The sequence below is a fragment of the Megalops cyprinoides genome, chromosome 17 (genome assembly GCF_013368585.1).
Source record: "Megalops cyprinoides isolate fMegCyp1 chromosome 17, fMegCyp1.pri, whole genome shotgun sequence".
Classification (NCBI taxonomy): Eukaryota; Metazoa; Chordata; class Actinopteri; order Elopiformes; family Megalopidae; genus Megalops; species Megalops cyprinoides.
Genome location: NC_050599.1, coordinates 12,494,057 through 12,511,563, shown reverse-complemented (window position 1 = coordinate 12,511,563; position 17,507 = coordinate 12,494,057). Strand labels below are relative to the sequence as shown.

Below are 17,507 nucleotides of genomic sequence, written 5' to 3'. Positions count from 1 at the left end.
TGAAATCAGCAGGAAAAAATGACCAAATTATAATTTTTATGAACAGTTAAAGACCTAGAAAATACGTGTAAGATATGCGATGACTTTGTTACGCTCGATTGTTTAAAAAAAGAGTATTAAAACTTATCACAATGTTAACTTTTTTTTTGAGGGGGGGGGGGGGGGGGGTTGGTTTCTTTGTCCCTCTCTCTCTACATCTGTTTTAATGACGCGATGGATTGGCCTGAATCCCTGCTCTGAAAGGGTCCCAGTCCGTGGCCCTCAGAAGATAACACCCGTTTTATTGTTTTTGTTCCCCGGCCATCTTTTACACAGCTCCGTGTGGGGTAAGGCGGCAGGCCTCCCTTGTCAATAGCCTTCTCTTAAGCCATTGAGCCGCTCCCTGGCTGTGTTAAGCCAAGAGATGTAAACCTTCTTGGGAGGGTCATTTGCCCTCTCCCCGCTGCTTGGCGGGGTCACTCTGGAGTAGGAGAGGGGGGCCTCACTTTGAACACAAGAGGTTCTCATGGCGGCCGCTAGCACAGGATACACCCTGGGAAACCTGCCCGTCACTCCGCCCGCGTGCACTCGGGAACCTGCCCGCTTCTGCACGCCCGCGCTCCGTTGAGCTCCTCTGAGCCGGGCGGCCCGACTCTGCCTATGCACCGAGAACTATTGCCATTTTACAATGTTTTTTGGAAGGCTTCAGAAAATAAATGTAAAAACATCCTGCACGTCTGTCTGTCCATATCTGTTCATCTGTCTATATTCTATATGTGTGTGTTTGTATTTACAGTCTATATATACATATACACACATAAACAGGTAGATTTTCTTGCCCAGAATACAGCAAATCCAAACAAATGTCCAATCAGTGAACAGAAAAAAGAAAGTATTTCCAGCTAAAATTCTGTTTCAGTATGCGTACATCTGGAAGCATTCTGACATTTTTTACCTCGTATGTTAATTAACTGAGTGCTTGTGACCACTCTCTGGCAGTACGCGCACATGGCATGGTTCATATCAAGTCCCCGGCAAACAACTTTAAGTTGGAAAAAAGGAGGCCGGTTGCGCCACTACTTTGATGAAGCAGGATGGCGCACACGCACACACTCATGCACCGGCTACTGCGGATGCTTGACTGTTCCGCCTGTTGGCTCTTATTTGGCATGCAGGAGAAAAGCAGTGGCCTTTCTTCCCATTGTGTACCCACAGCATTAATGGATTTGCTTTCCCTCTATTGGCTCATTAATGGCTTCAGCTTTCAAGTGCAGGCGTCTTTCAGTGTATGCAAATAAGCCCCGAATCATCTACCTGAGAGTTAATATTCCCTGCTTTAATGTGCATTGGAAATCTAATGTTTGTATTTAGAGTATAACATCCTGTTCTTTTGAGACGGGCGAAAAGCTAAGCGGGCCCCGGCAGCTGTTTGATGTTGCCTTCAAGTGTTATTAATTTCATATTCTATTATTCTTTTCACTGTAGCACAAGTGAAGCTGATGTGGAGGCAGACATGGATAAGCTGTTTGATGAGCTGGCGCAGAAACAAAACGATAGTACGTAAGTTAATTTCTCTTGAAAGAGAATACATTTGGAAGCACAATGCCCCCCAATCTCTGCTGACCAATTAATAAGTTCCATTGGTGATCCTGGAGTTGGAAGGGGGGTGTGGGTGTGTGTGTGTGTGTGTGTGTGTGGGGGGGGGGTGGAAGGGGGGGTTGCTTGCTCAAGTGACTGCCATTGTATCAGTATTTTGTCTGATTTCTGTGTTGAATCATTTGCTATTATTCATCGGGCGATGCATTTCCTAGCTCAGAGGGGATGGAGATTTTTTTTTCTTCTTTTCCTCATCCTTTTTTTATACTGTTGTAATTACCCAGGCAAGAAACAGGCTTTGTTCCTGTTCCCATAGTTACTCGACCAAGGATTCTGAAAGTGCAAGGCAGAAAGCTGAGCTTGAGCAAAGCCTGTGGGACCATAGCAGACTGTACTTTTGAGGAGCTGTGTGACAGAGTGAGTTGAAAATTCAAAGCTGCAATCCTTTACCGGCATGAGCCTTTCTCTGTTTATTTCCATTGGGTTATCCATTGTTGCTGCAGAAAGAGAGACATCACTCAAGGATCCGCAACAGCACGCAGCTGCATAGCCTTTAAGCATTTTGCGACCCTATGAACGACGATGTTTAAAAAAAAAAAAAAAAGCGTTAATAGCATTAACTCTCCCTCCGTCTCTGGCTGTGTCATAAGACAGTTTATGTAGCCCTGACCTCTGCCATTCCCGCCAACTCTCTCCCCGCTCATCCCCCTGCCAGCCCTGCAGAATGATTATCTATAAATTGACATTTAATAATACTAAGCCACAGCGGTGAATAGGACGCCACAATTGAAAATTGAACACATAGCTGAAGTGGTGGTTATTATCATGATTTGTGCCACTCACATAAAAGATTGAACTGTGCCATTTAAATTGTCACCCCTGGAAATTATATCTCCAGCCTAGTACTTGAAATTAAACCGGGGCTGTCTGCAAAACAGCAACATACATGGACAAAAATACAAACTCAGGACAGCCCTGGTAATTGAACAGTATTGCACCTATCCAGTGTATGCTTTACTACACTTTCCCACAGATGCGAAAAACTGCATTACAGTATTTTTAACTGTGCATTTCATTTCACACAAAGTTACTGCAAACCAAACTCACATTTTCACTCTACAGTTTTGCCGATTCCCAACCAATTTTTGAGGTTGTCATTGGATACAGCAACAAATTACCCTGTGGCCAACGGCTCTTCCAGAATTGGGAAGGTGCATCTTTGCTAACCATCTTTGTGCACAATTCTGTGAAAATGCTACGAATGAACAGCATTGAACAGAAACGAATGAAGCACCAGCATCCTCATGACCACCCCATAAATTTAAAACCAGAAGTATTAGTGGAACCACAATGTGTTTTTGTGTAAGAGAGCAAGGCCGTCTGGCCCCACAGCAGGGTTAAAATGTTAATTACTCTAATCATAACCGAGAACCACAGTGTCAGTCTCCCTGTCCAAATATGTCATTGTGAAAACTATTTAAACAAGGAAGGAATGTGAAACAGCTTGGTACCTGCGTAAATGAAACGCCTGTGGAATCTGATGTGTCACTCGCACAGATAATCCTGGTGCTGACTCAGATTGGTCTTGCTCAATTATACTTAATTAAGTCTTGTTTAAAAAGGTCTGACAAAGAGAGGTTCAGTTTAACCTCATTTCGTCCTTTAACTAAGTAACAAATATTAGCAAATATTATATCATTACAAATTAGTCAGTGAAACTGATGAAAATATTGTACAACTATCAAACTGTACGACCTCTAACTAAGGACAAAACCCTGAAGAAATTACATTGAATGCCTCTTACAACTGATATACTAACATTTCAACAGTCATGTAAAGTCCCAGAATTGCAAAACATATAGATGTATGGATAGACATCCAGTGATTGACATTTTTCCATATACATGTAGTGCTTGTACAAGTAGCCCAGCCTCTCTAAAATGCAGTGGGCCTTGGTTCTGCTTATTCTCAAGTGATGGCATATGCAGATTGGTCTTTGGAATCGAAGGGACTTTGGCTAAAACTAGAAGGACACAGATCTACAAAAGAAACACAAGACAGCATAGTGTCTCTTCAGCTACACATAAATGCATTATGGGAAAGTCATCTTTCACTCGATCCCAGCCCCCTCGCCAAGCTGTAGCATAAGGATCTCCTAGGCTCTCTTCCCACATTTCTCTCTCTCCATTTCCCCCTCTCTCTCTTTTTTTGTCATCCAAGCCTTTGGATATGGACAGCACTTAAACACATGAAAAAGGCATGGGGGGGGGGGGGGGGGGGAGTTATCTGCTGCTAATATGCAGGGAACCTTAGTGTCCCACTGCATGTGCTTACAGGGAGCTGTTGTGAATGATCTGGGAAACCATGGAAGAGTCAGCAGACTCCACTCTGATGGTACTGAACCTTTTCTGAAGAGCCCTTAGCCTGTTTCCACTGCCCTTTTCGTAATGCCATCAGGAGTGGGGGGAGATGTGCTTTATACTACTGTTGTTGACCAGAGTCCGCATCAGCATCACTCAGCGTGCGTTAATGCACCTCTCTCCTTGCTGCCTGGCTTTCAGCAAGTAGCGGTGCAGTGAAGTACGAGGAGCATGTACCACTGTGTTTTTCAGTCCACCGCTTTGATATCTTACATCCCTCTCTCCCGAAGTTGAAAGGGTGGCTGATGCACCGAGATTAATTAAAGAGCCCCGTTAATTATTCTCAAAGTATGTATTGTCACCGTGCGTGCCCCCCCCCCCCATCTCTAACTGCACTTGTCGGTTTCAAAAGGCGATCTTTGTTTTGTCTTGGCTGTCCATGGATTGCGTGAGCATCACTACAAGGTGATGGTACGGTACAGTGCTTTGAGGACTGGCCTTCAAAGCAGTTGGTTGAAGGTTTGCATCTAGTGATCCGCCATGCTGCTGCCGAATGAGCAGTGTTCTTGCCCTGAATTGCCTCTAAATGTCCTGCTATATGAATGGGTAAAGTGTACAAAAAAAGTTACCCAAGTCCCCCCTGTATATGATCATTAGCAAAGCAAAGTCAAACTAATGGTGAGAAGAAATAATGAAATGAATGCTTTGTGCCATGCAAAGCCACTGGGCGCTGCCGACTACTTGGAGCTGTGCAGACAGTTTGACACCATCTTCATCCGGGGCATTCCCCAGCTCACTCTGAAGGAGACGAACCAGACAAGACGCCTCATCACCCTCATCGACACCCTCTACGACCACAAGGTATGCCCTGGCCTGCCTGCAGTAACCGGTAATAGTACTGGCTCTTATTTTATCTAGCAGCCATTTTCTCCTGAGCGTTGTCCTGGCAATCTTGGTGGGTGTATGATTGACAGAAAGCGAATTTGGTGGGTGTATGATCGACAGAAAGGGGCACACCACAGGGGCTACGTTCCAGCAAGTTTTCCAGCCTTTTTTTACATTCCTTTTAGTGACACTATGCTCACCTATAGAAAGAAGGTAAGTGCTTCAGTCATGGTTAAGGTTAGTTAGGCAGGTGCTTCAGTGCCTGCATACCCAGTGGCCCTGCAGGAGTGGAGCTGTGCGCCCCTGTGTGCAACTCCATGGTTAAGGGGACAGTTCAGAGTCCTGTGTGAGGTGGCCGGTGTGGTTCTCCCCTGCTCCAGGTGCGCGTGGTGATTCTGGCACACACCCCGCTGGATAGGATGTTCGTTCCTGACCAGCAGAGCGGCGATGACGAGGCCAGCAGGATGCTCATGGACGACCTGGGACTGGCCAGGGTGAGACGCATCATTGAAAACGTCACGACTCCGGATGTCCGTGGCTTCCTAAAACAAGCGCAATAGGAACCTGAATGTCACGGTCTTTCATAACCGAGAGAATGACTCAGTACCTTTTCAATAACAAAAGGGGCGTAACTCTAAATGTCAGTGTTTTAGGTACGCTGGAGGGAATAAGGCCCTGCATGTCAGTGTGTTTCTGACAACAGAGGGGATATATCCCTGAATGTTTCTCCTTAAAATTCTAGCAACAGCAGGCAGTGGTAACAGTGGATACTGGCACCTTTTCAGCATAATATGTTAATATGTAATATATGACACAGTGAGTATGTTTCTTTAGAGGAAGCACTGTGACTTGAGCAATATGTTTATGTATCCACTATCAAACAGTGCTGAAGAATCCTATAACTGCTGAAATTAATGTAATAATTATGGACTAAAATGTGCTGAACTGAATGGCCTTTACTTTTAACCTGGCATTTCTTCAAATGGATTATCTTAAAATGTTCTATTTAAGAGCTTTAGTTACATTTGAGTGAGATAGAAATGTTGTTGCTATTTTTTCCTGTTGAAATATGCTGTTATGTTATCCTTAATTTAATTAGCTCTTATCCTAACACTCGACAGGTGCTGTTGTCTAATTTTGCATGCATCCTGACCTTTCATATTTGCCATCCTCTCTAAGTCACTTCTCTCTCACTGTGGCTCTATTGGAGTATTGCATTTTCACGGACCCTTTTCATTTGTCCATTGTATATTTTTGTGGTTTGTATGTCTGCTGTTAGCTCTTTAAAAACATTTCTCCCAACACAAAGTAACCGGTCATATCAGTCCAACATCTGTTTGATTCTATTGTCATTATCTTCGGTGGCTCACCTGTCACCAAAGGGACCAAAAATAAAAGGACCGTCTGAAAAAAAAAAAACTGATTAATAATTTAACTGCGTTATGGTAATATTGACTTTGTCGGGTTTGTTGTCAGGATGCACGGAAGAAGCTGTCCATCTTCACAGGCGAGGAGGAGATTTTCGCTTTCCAGAGGACTGTGTCTCGGCTCACGGAGATGCAGACGGCGCAGTACTGGGCCGATGGAGACCGGAGCAACCACCTCAGCGGGGGACACACACCCTCCTGACAAACATCCCCTCTGTGGTGGGAGTGCAGACCATCAGAATCAGAGCCATCCACCTGCATTCTAATCTTCAGCCCTCCCTGTATTAAAACATGTACTTGGCCATATCTGTGGTGTAGTTCTAATGGTCAAAATGGCAGATATTCCAGGAATACTGTAAGCATTTAATTGGTTTAAACTGACAGAAATTCAGCTTGGCAGCATTCCGGTAAATGTAGAAGTGCCCTACAGATTTCATATTTGTGCTCAGTATTACGCTCATTTGCAAAGACATTTGCAGAGCTCAGTAAATAACACACTTATCACAGAGCACTCGTTTTCAGTGTATTTATTGGTTTTCATATCAACTTAAATCTGTTTCAGCTGTGATTCATTTTGATGGGGGAAAAAAAAATCAAGACCATAACAAATCGTGGCCACAGAATGTTGAAGCATGACAATATTATGCTGCCCTCTGCTGGCAGTTGAAATGAACTAAAGCTTCATTTTCTAGAGCTCTTGCTATAGCATTGTGAATTGCAACAGACTTCATCTGTCTTTTCTGCAAAATGTGTTCATTTTCTGTCTTGTGTTTCTCTCTCTTTTTAATGCATTTTAGAACTGTACACATTGCATATTGCTACACTGCTGGACCAAATAGAACAAATTGTTGTCTGTCTCTGAGATCCTTTTATAAAGTGCCTAGACAGTACAATTTGTAGAACACTGAGTAGATGAGTTTGATAGAGCACCCCATCACTCTACACCACAGTGCAAGTCTCCTTACTGGAAGACAGTTAGCTCCCCCTTGTGGTAGATGTCATAAAGTGTCCATTCCGGTGGCATAACAAATGAAAGCAGCTCCACTTCTCTCGTATAGGATTATGCCCTTGCATTTAAAAATGACACAGACAGTGTGGTCACTCCACAATGTGGTCAGTCATTACATTACATTCATTACATTACATTACAGTCATCCTAGAGCTATCCATACAAAATACTGTCTTTGTCTGTATTAACTCTCAGGAGTAGATGATTCTTCTCATAAATTCATGTGTGGAAAAATAATTCACTATCATTTGTTATATTTACTCACATTACAAAAGCCTAAATAATTGTTTTGACCCTGTGTGACAGCTGAAAGTGTGAAAGCTCAAAGCACTTTAGTTATAGATTGCATATTAACTGTTACAAATAATATATCACTTCCTGTGTATACTGTGTGTCAGAGTTCATACACAGCCATAAGGTGGATTCCATCCTACCACTCCTTGGGTTTAGTTCATGCCTTTTTACCTACCAAATAACATAACCATACAGAGCCACTTAACCCGGGCCTTTGGCAGTCAGAGTGTCTGCCGTCTCTAAGTAACTAACAAATATCCTGATTGAACAAATCCAGCTTCTCTCCTAGGTTTTTGGGAGTTTGGTTGGTTTAAAGAGAAATACTGCTGGACTGTGGCACTTCAGGACTGAATTTGACTAGTCCTGCACAACACCTTTGTAGCAAAAACTGAGTTATACAGCCATTACAACGTTGGCAATGAATGTTAACATTGACTACAGTGTAACAAACTGAAGTTGAAGTGGCACAGATGAATGGGGGGGGGGTACTCAATTAACGTTTTCAGTCCATGTGCTGTAGTAGGTCAGAACAGAATGGTGGTAGTATCTTGTTCAAGGCTGCCACAAGATGGCAGTAGGGAGCGCTGAACGCAGTGTCCGAAGCCCCATGCCCGGGTGGTTGTGGCGTACCAAAAGATGAGGTAATGCCAGTCCACCGTGTGCAGTGGACAGAGTGATGTCAGCGCAAGCATATCAGATCGATCTGAGGGAAATTCTGTAGCCTCCTGATTATGAAGTACACTGTGTCCTGGGAGAGGCTCTTAGGCTCATCTCCTCTGTCCCAGGCAGACAGTCTTATCTTCAATATCGCCTGAACATAACCCCTGAATTATCCCAAAGGCAAATATTGCTCTGTCACGGAGGCTAGTGTTACTGTACGTTACAAAAATGCATGACAACACAAGGTTTGGCTGCTCCTGTATTTTGCAATTAAGGAAATCAATCACTCTCTATTTTTGTTTTCTAATCCAATTAAAGAACGATTCCAAACAAAGCACAAGGGAATCAGTAAAGCTGGCTTCCTCTTTGTATACATTAATTGGATAATTTACATTCTTTCCATGAAAGAACTCTTGTACCCAAAGGCTTGTGATTTTGATCATTAAAAGAATGATTCAGCAGTGAACAAAATGGTGGGTTGTGGTTTTGCTCAGTATGCATGTGCATGGTTATGTCCACATTGAGGGTTTTAAAATGACAATGAAGAAAACACTGTCCCCAGCTGCTGATCCCTTCATATGTCCTGAACTAATTTGTCTTAATTTATTACATGTTATAACAAGCCCTCTGTGCTTCCTGTAAAAAGACACATTTAAATACATTTAAAACACAATTTCATCAGAATTAGGGGGGGTTTGGCCTTCTGAGATGAAATTTGTGCAAAATTCAGCAAAAGAGACTTGCTCTGTAGTGTAGTTTTACAAAGGAAGTATATTACTACATTTGAAACTGTAGAACTGCTAGCATTTATGTTCCAACATAGAGGGACAAATTCAACTGAGACACGCTCCTTTAAAAAAAATGAACTTCTTTACTCTTAGTTGCCACTTTAAAATAAGAAACAGCAAATCTGCCTCAGCTGGATTGTTGAGAGCAACAAAACAAAACACCTAACAGGTTCTAAATAACACAGTCACCTGGTGGAAGCCCATTGTATTGCTGTGTGTCTAGCTTTCCTATGGCTTACAGGAAGGTGTCTGTTTAAGAATGGGGTACTCTGGCGACACATTATGGCATATTGTGTTCTCTCTCCTGCTCTCTCTCTCTCTCTCTCGGCCCAAGGTGCCAGAACGGCTCCTGTGTCAGACCGGCAGGGCTGCCCCCTGTGTCCCACTGCTGTCACAGTCAACTGACTACCCAAATAGGTCACTACCTCTGCGTACACACTGCACTCCCGCTTATTGTTGTGTCTGAATATGTTTCTTGTCTTCCCTTTGTGTGGGGGTCATTGGGGCTGGCCTGCTTTTCCATTGTGCGAAGGAGCCTGAGTGGGACAGCGTGTACCCAGGACCCATTAGCCTGAGGAAGAGCCAGGCGTCAATCAGCACTCCTATGTAAACGGCATGCAAAGCTAAAAAAAAACTGACACAAGATGGTTAAAAAAAAAAAAGCAGTGTGTAACCCCTTACCTTACCATAATATAAGATTAATGCAAAATCTTTTTAAATAACCCAGATGATAGTGTAAATGCAAAGCAGACAAAGGAAATTAATCATTAAATGCAAATTGTGAGGATATGAACGTAAAGACTTCAGGGGCGGTGTTGTGAATTGAAGGATTTTTTTGTTATCATCAGGTTCTTTCCTTTGAAAGTCTTTTCTCGGCTGTTACAATTGGACCACAACCCCCAGGGTGTCTGTGTCCATAGCAGGGTAGATGTACATCTATGCATACACACACAGCTGCATTACAGCCGGATTGTCTTCATTCAAGCATGAAGGTCACTTTCCAGTATATAATCCTTGGAGAATCAGACCACCTTGAGCACCTCCCATTTGGGAGAAAGCTGTGCTTCATTGGTGATATCTTCACCAGTGTGTTCTAAGGGTTTTTCCTTAAAGAGAGCTGTGGGGGGGGGGGGGGGGGGGGGGTATTTATGTTCTCTATTTATGCTCTCTTGTGAGGGAAGTCTCTCTGGATCTGCTTATCTGCTAAATGCATGTAATGTAATGTATTTTTCCCATCGAATAATGAATAAAAAGGATTGATTAGCTTGAGATCAGAAAGTGTAAATATAAGAAACCTGCTGTGTTCATTGCTAATTTGAAGTCCTAAAAGAAAAGAAAAAAATGGATAAACCCCATTTTAATACAGTATTGTCAACATTACACACATGACCTAGCCTTTCTTATCTTTTGAAACCTCACTGGAGGAATTTCCATGCATCCCACTTTAGGGATATATTAGGGAGGTAAAGAATATAGCATAATTCATTGAAACACAATGACAGATGCTTGGGGTTTGAACCATGAAATTATGTTCAAACTATGGTTCAACTACTTATTACAAAATTTTCAGCTTTTGTTAAATATTCAGTTTCTTTATTGTAGAAATATAACTCCTCAGAGTTTGGTACAGTAGATGTCATTTTATACTGTAAAACAATCCACATTCTGACACATACACAGACTTTGATAATATCCTGTTTCAAATTTATTTTCATTTCAGAATCATCCAGACTGTGTATTAGCCAGTGTCAGCCGGTCCTGATCCGGCATATCCCAGCGGCCTCAAAGCCATCCCCCTCTCAGTCCAATGCAGGCTGGATGAATGGGCGCACTGTCTAAGGTTCTGTTTCCACTTCAGACGGGTCGGACCCGCCCAGAGCTGACCTGCTACACTTTCTGTTTTCACTGGGCATTCCCAGGTGTTATTACAGAGATCAGAGTAGGGTGGGGTGGGCGGCGGGGGCTTGGGGGGGTGTGGGGGGGTTCCTGCCACACTTGTGGAGAGCACTTGCTTAGGCATTCCTCCTCTGCCTCTTGGAAAAACTGTGACGGGGCAATAGCTCCAAGTCTCAAATCTCAAGGTTGCACAGGAGACCTGAAGCGCTGATGGACACGGTAGGGTTAATAAGCATGTTAGGTCATTATGTGTCCAGACAGTGAGGGCAAGAGCAGCATTTCCTGGCTCACTTCCTTAAAAGGCATTCTGCAGTGGGCGTTCATACCAGGACTGTTCAGATTTAATATTCGGTCCTGAGTATGTCTGTCTTGCAGAAAGATAGGCGTAGAAATGCACGAGTGTTCTTCACTTCAGTATTATAAAGGAGGTACTGTTCTGTGCTCCAACTGTGTTTCAAATGCCAGGTAGTTTGCATGAAACATTGTCTTCGCCATTGTCTTACATTGTTTACCAACTATTACCATTTCTTCATTTCCACTAACTGACCTGTCATAGGAACTGATGTGTGGGATGATTCTTGAGGGATGAAATTTAATAAAGAAGTAACACTAAATCAATTAGATCCAGATCACTATCGTACATGCCAAGAGCAGCAGACTTTGCCATTATAATCCATTACATGAACCTGTCTTCAAATTCGTACTGACCTCTGCACTCTCATTCCTCATCCTCTTACTGTCGCTGCCTCCCCCTCGATATACACACACACACACCACCACTCCCTCTCAAAGACCCTAACCATGATTCATTGCAGCTCCTTTCTTAGGCTGTTATTAATCCATATCAAACAGTGCCGTTTCTCTATAGTACAGGACCTATTACAGACTCTCTTAAAGCATAATTACACTGTAGCTCATGGAACCTGCACCCATGTTTCAGTTGCCCGAGAGACAGCTGCTGACGTGCTGTCCTGCAGGTACGGCGGCATGGGTGTCGAAACGAGTGTCTTATCATGTGCCATCGGAAACAAAGTCATGAGACCAGGCTAAATATAGCCCTTTTAATGCCAAAGAGTAATGAAAGGGAAACAGATGTGCCAACACCCTGGTGCTGTAGTCTCCCTCTCTGCATGTTCAGGGACCTCGTCTGCACCCAGACAATTAACCATTTCGCTCCGCTGAACATCCTGATTGCTATGTTTAAAATGCCCATAGGTATGTTTTAGGGTGCAGTGAATCAGATCTATGCAGAACAATACCTATAACACAACCATAGACTTAAATATGTAAAGAAACACAGTGGAGAGGTCCCAGCCCAGTCAGTTGCAGCTGTTGGGGTGGGACCACATCTGCAACTCAGTGGACTTCTTGCAGCTAGCTTCCAGGTAAATCACTCTGGCTGTCATTGTTGCATGGCTACAGTTTCTTCTTTGTCTGATCTGCAGCAGATGCTGGTAGCACAAAAATGCTGAAGTGAGCATTCCTCTTTAGGAAGGGAGAGGGAGGCTGGGGGGGCAAACAGAACTAAAAGTGCACGAGCCAGGCTCGAAACCGAAAGCGAGAAATAGCCCTCTCACACCTCTGTGGCAGCAGTTTCAGGACGAGTTGCTACAAAGGGAGCCAAATAAGCGATTGCCATAGCACTGAACAATAACTACTACTGTGAGCTAAGTCTAGTCTCTGACTGTAGGAAGAATTTGTTCAGCTTTTTGGTAAATACACCATAGTATCTGTAACAAAAATGTATCCGCTATAGACTGTCTTGATATAGAAATATTTCATGGCCACACATGCCTTGATCTGAGGCAAAGAAAAATGTTACAATACATGAAATATATAAAAACAGTGGCATTGCATACCAGACTCCAGTATTAAAGGTCTCTGTTCTGGACATCATTTCCCTTATATTAGTATTTACAGCCTACTGTAACAAGGAATAACAACCATTAACAGTCTATCTGCCTTTCAACAGTGAAGGAGAATGAAAAGCAAATGGAATCGTGTGCAAATGATGTCATGATTTGGCAGGGTAAGGATGGAGATGGATTCCATACAGTATCTGTCCATTTAGTCTAATCAAATATTCTGTAGCCTGTTCGGAGTGCTCATCCGTGTAAATGCATTAAATGAAAATATAACTATACTGCGACTCCTTTAAAGGAAAAACATGTGTTCTGCTTCCCTGTTAAATTTGTTGAAATCGTTATGATCATTCTGAACAAAAGTAGCCATTGACCAGCAGAAATGATGAAACGCATTCCATTACACGCATCGGATCTCATCGGATATATCGCGCACCCCTTAAAGAATCTCTGTCTTGTGGAACAAAGGCACTGCAGTCTTGTTTTGGTACAGTAATAAGGTGGGGGTTGGGTGAACAGGAGCATCACTTACAGGATGGAGCTAGGCAACACACTGAGTCGATTTCTCCCGTCTCTTGATTAGAAATGAAATGACGTCATATGTTTGAGGGAGTCGAACTAGCTTGAAGGGGGCGTGTCCTGTCTGTTCCGACGAGTTTGACAGACAGATCATAGTGAAACTAAACGGAAAATATACTGGAAGTCTTAAAGCAGCACATGCAAAGTGATAGTAACAGTTTTAAGTTTACTGGATAAAACAAGTGTAGTTTGAGTCCATTCTGGTATAGCTTGACGTGACCTCCAACTGTGAATTCTGCAAACCCAAAGAATATACCAGTCTGAAAATTATTGTATGGACGTATGGAGCCAGGTATTGTTTATAAATGGAAACGTTTAAAAGGGGGTTTGAACTTAAACTCAGCGGCTCCATTATGCTTAAGTAATTAATTGAAGAGGGATAAAAAGTAGTAGAAGAAGAAACTAGAGGATGACTCAGAATAAACGATCCGCATATGTGAAGTTACCATGAGTCAAACCATTCATTTTACACGTGTACCTCTTGAAACAAGTATAGGGCAAAAATGAAGCTATCTTACACCCTGGCTTTCGAAGTGTGTTGTCTTAATTGCATGTATTTAAATCTAAACGATTCTACACAACGAGCTGTTGCAAACGCAACGTGTCTCGACATGTCCTGCACTAGTGGCTAGATGATATTCGGTCGTTGTCTCTTTAAAAGGCGATCCCGTCTGAGGAATCCAGGGGGCAGGTCTTTTCTAACTGGGGTTAGGGTGAGTCGCAAAATACAGTGCTCTATAAGTTTGTGCTTGCTGCTTACTGACAGGAGACGGAATGTGAAATGGAATGATCAGATAATGTTATTTGAGTGTATTAGCTAGGTGGTGCAAGGTACTGTCAGAGTAAAGTCGCGTTTGTTTGTTTTATTTTTGCAGCTTGTTTTGCGATTACTACAAAAAGAAGAAAAAGAGAAGGTGGATTATTATTTATACTGTTTTTACATGCAGTGCTGACAGGGAAGCTGGTGTCCCTCTCCTGTCCAGTCATTAAAAGGACTTAAAGAGTGAAAGGGAAATTGTCAAGATGGCAGCGGCAAGAGGAATATGAATGTGCGGACATTAATCGTTTGTTTTGTAGGTAGCAAGCTAAAGTTTCTTTTGTTTTTTTCTTCTCGAAGCGAATTTTAAAATTGAATCGCTCCACGGCTTTCCAGGGGAATATTACGAACGAGAGGTGCTATACCTACACATTTTTCTCTTATTATTTACAACGTCACTGCACATATATTTTTTTTTCTAGCTGAGGTGTTCTCAAGATTTGTAGCTTCCTAGCTGGCTACTTGCATTGCATCACTGCACCGCTGGATCTTGCCATACACAGAACTGAATCTACACACTGTAAGGCAAAGTCTTTGTATTAAGAATCGAAGAGGTGACTGGGCTCTAAACTCCCTGCTGATACTAATTTACAGCATAACAACCGAGATAAATAATCAGCCAGAAATACTAAGTGATGCATATCGGGATTACAAACTGTAACGTTAGCTAAGCAGTAAACTAGGGAGCATCTGGAGAGGGCATGGTGTTGACGAGAAGCTGCATGATCCTGGAATACAAGCAACTACTGGAAATCGTTTTATTGCAGCTGGCTTGCTTGGTTTTGTAGAAAAAAAATACCACGCATGCATAACATAACTTCTAACAAATACTGAGTTGTGTTGATAAGTCTCCTTTTGGGAGTGCTGGACTGGAAAGCAACTTAAATTGGGGCGCATTGATGGAATGCGACTTTGACAGGTATTCCCTACTCATTTGTTGACTGATTAGTGTGTAGCGGGGACGAAGAACGAGTGAAACGATGGCAGAGGCACCACCCCTTGACCCGCTGTCTCCGTTAGATGTTGAAATAGATCCTGAGTTTGAACCCCAGAAAAGGCCGAGGTCATGCACCTGGCCTTTGCCACGACCCGAGTCCAGTGCAGGGAAACCCGAGTCCACGGACGCGGACATCATCCCCGAGGAAGAAGATGATGAAGAGGAATCCGCCAGTTCGATGGCCATTAATGCCAGCGGTACGCTGAGCAACACCAGCATCACAGGGGAAGATCAGAACAGCCCCAACGGTATAGCTGAAGGAATAAACACAATCTCAGCTGGCCAGGAGAACGCTGGTTCGCCGCTCTCTTCCCAGTCCCCAGCCACAACTGGCAGCGGAGCGAGCAGTAATGGCCTGGGGTCCCAGCAGCCGAGGAAGTCCTCCTCACGCAGGAACGCTTGGGGAAACCTCTCGTATGCAGACCTTATAACCAAAGCCATAGAGAGCACGCCTGATAAAAGACTGACGTTGTCCCAAATCTATGACTGGATGGTCAGATGTGTACCGTACTTCAAAGATAAAGGCGACAGCAACAGCTCGGCAGGATGGAAGGTAAGCGGCAGCTTGCGTCGCGCATCATAACAATAACAAGAAACACATGCGGTCGGCTAGTTCTGGCACCCACGCTGCCGTTTCCGTGTTGATCGTGTGCGTGGCTCAAGCTCAGGCTGTTGCAAAAATGCAAGCAAGGCGTTTTTTTTTTGTACTTTTTAAGGCATGCGTGACATTTTTGCTGGTGAGATAAGCTAACTGGTGATACGTGGCTCTCCACTCATTTCACAGACATTTACATCATGACATTAAATGTTTGTCATAACATTGACGCCTTTTACCAATGAAAATATATATATGAGTATTATAATGTAAATATGACACACTATTTTTTCTATGAACTTCGGCAGCTCTGACTGTGCAACTACTCCCCCCACACAACCTGGCCTCATGACAACTGTTATGTAAAGGTTCATTGCCATTGCTGAGAGTAGGTGTAGTGGTGTTGATTCAGGTATAGAGATTACATAATGACGTGAGTGCATGTAAATTTTGGGACATGCAGGGGTAAAAATTCTGTTTAAAGCTAAAGTTGCCGTCTTGCTTACTCGGAGCGAAGACGCATGGAACTTAAGCGCCCTATTAGAAGACAGAAAGGTTAAGAATCGAAGCTTGCGTCATGTGATCCCCTGGATTATTGCGTTGGTTTGAAACAACAGTACGCGATGAAAAGAGGAGAGTAGTCCAGTCTCACGGCTAGTCAAACTACGTACCCATTAGAGACCTGATTTACGCAGTGTGTATTACACTGCTCTGACGCCTGAGAAACTCAACATGTGAAAGATTAGGTTACAGTGCTGGTTAAGCTTCAGCAGGACGCGACAAAATAGCACTACCGTTTCTCTCTATATATAGCCTTTGTATGTGAGCTTGTGTTTTCTCATTTAAATGCCGTCAGCTTTAGAATGCAGACCAAAATACTCTCGCGTCTATATGGGAGGGAGCTGAGTGAAAATAGTTGTACTGTTGTTAATTAGTCCGTACATTAACTTCATGTAGGGGCAGACAGCACCTAGTTATCTCTCATGAGCGCTGCGCACACATTAGTATAAGGGAAATGATTGTGAACCACTTTTCTAAATGTCATTTGTCCATTGAGTGTATAGGGTGTCCTTGAAACACACTGTTACAAACTGCACAGGGATATTATGGAGACTATTCGAATTCATCTGAATGCGTTGATTACCATCAATTCCTACGTCCACCAGCTCGTTTGATGGACTATTTTTAAACATTTCCTGGTTTTATTATAGATGATTCAAGACTGTCCTGGTAAAATCCTACCTTGTTGGTAAAAAAGTTGAAAGGGCCAATGCAATATCATTGCAATGACCGGGGCTTCTTACTAAAATAGCTCCTGTAAACATTCCTTGTAATGTAATTTACAGTGTTGAAAACCTGCCTGGACTTGTTCCAGTGAACTTTGCACCTCCTGTTACTTAACCCCGCTCAACGCCGTCCAAATTCCAGCCCTCACCAGCCAGCTCAGTGAAGTTCAGGATGCTGTAGCAGGTTATGTCAGCGAGTGTGACAATCTGTGGTTACTCTGCAGAGTATTCAGAGAATGCTCTCTAGTTCAGCCATGTTTTCAGGAATCTAATACTCTCTGCTTTGCCGTACATCTGATTCACGTACACCTTTGAAATTGAAAGCGGCATTTGGGTGCTTTTTATCACTAGTTTGGCCCTGGATCAGCTGATTGTAATATAGTGATTGGATCAACTGGATGTTTGGGTTGATTTGTGTCGGTAAAATGGCTCTTTACATTTATAACCTTAGGCGTCTCTGGGAGTCAAATTGAGCCC

The 17,507-nt window shown here is 43.1% G+C and overlaps 2 protein-coding genes across 2 annotated transcripts in view; both read left to right on the top strand.

Annotated features, from left to right (window-relative positions):
* The window catches only part of afg1lb (AFG1 like ATPase b), a 28,819-nt gene extending 22,143 nt beyond the window's left edge, over positions 1 to 6,676 (top strand). The window contains exons 9-13 of the mRNA XM_036549721.1: positions 1,465 to 1,535; positions 1,892 to 1,992; positions 4,656 to 4,796; positions 5,201 to 5,314; positions 6,297 to 6,676. Of these exons, the coding sequence (XP_036405614.1) occupies positions 1,465 to 1,535; positions 1,892 to 1,992; positions 4,656 to 4,796; positions 5,201 to 5,314; positions 6,297 to 6,449 (580 nt within the window). The 3' untranslated portion in view covers positions 6,450 to 6,676. The remainder of the gene's footprint in view (positions 1 to 1,464; positions 1,536 to 1,891; positions 1,993 to 4,655; positions 4,797 to 5,200; positions 5,315 to 6,296) is intronic.
* A 7,413-nt stretch (positions 6,677 to 14,089) lies between these two features.
* Positions 14,090 to 17,507, top strand: part of foxo3b (forkhead box O3b) — a 45,803-nt gene continuing 42,385 nt past the window's right edge. Inside the window, exon 1 of the mRNA XM_036549218.1 lies at positions 14,090 to 15,702. Within this exon, the coding sequence (XP_036405111.1) occupies positions 15,133 to 15,702 (570 nt within the window). The 5' untranslated portion in view covers positions 14,090 to 15,132. The remainder of the gene's footprint in view (positions 15,703 to 17,507) is intronic.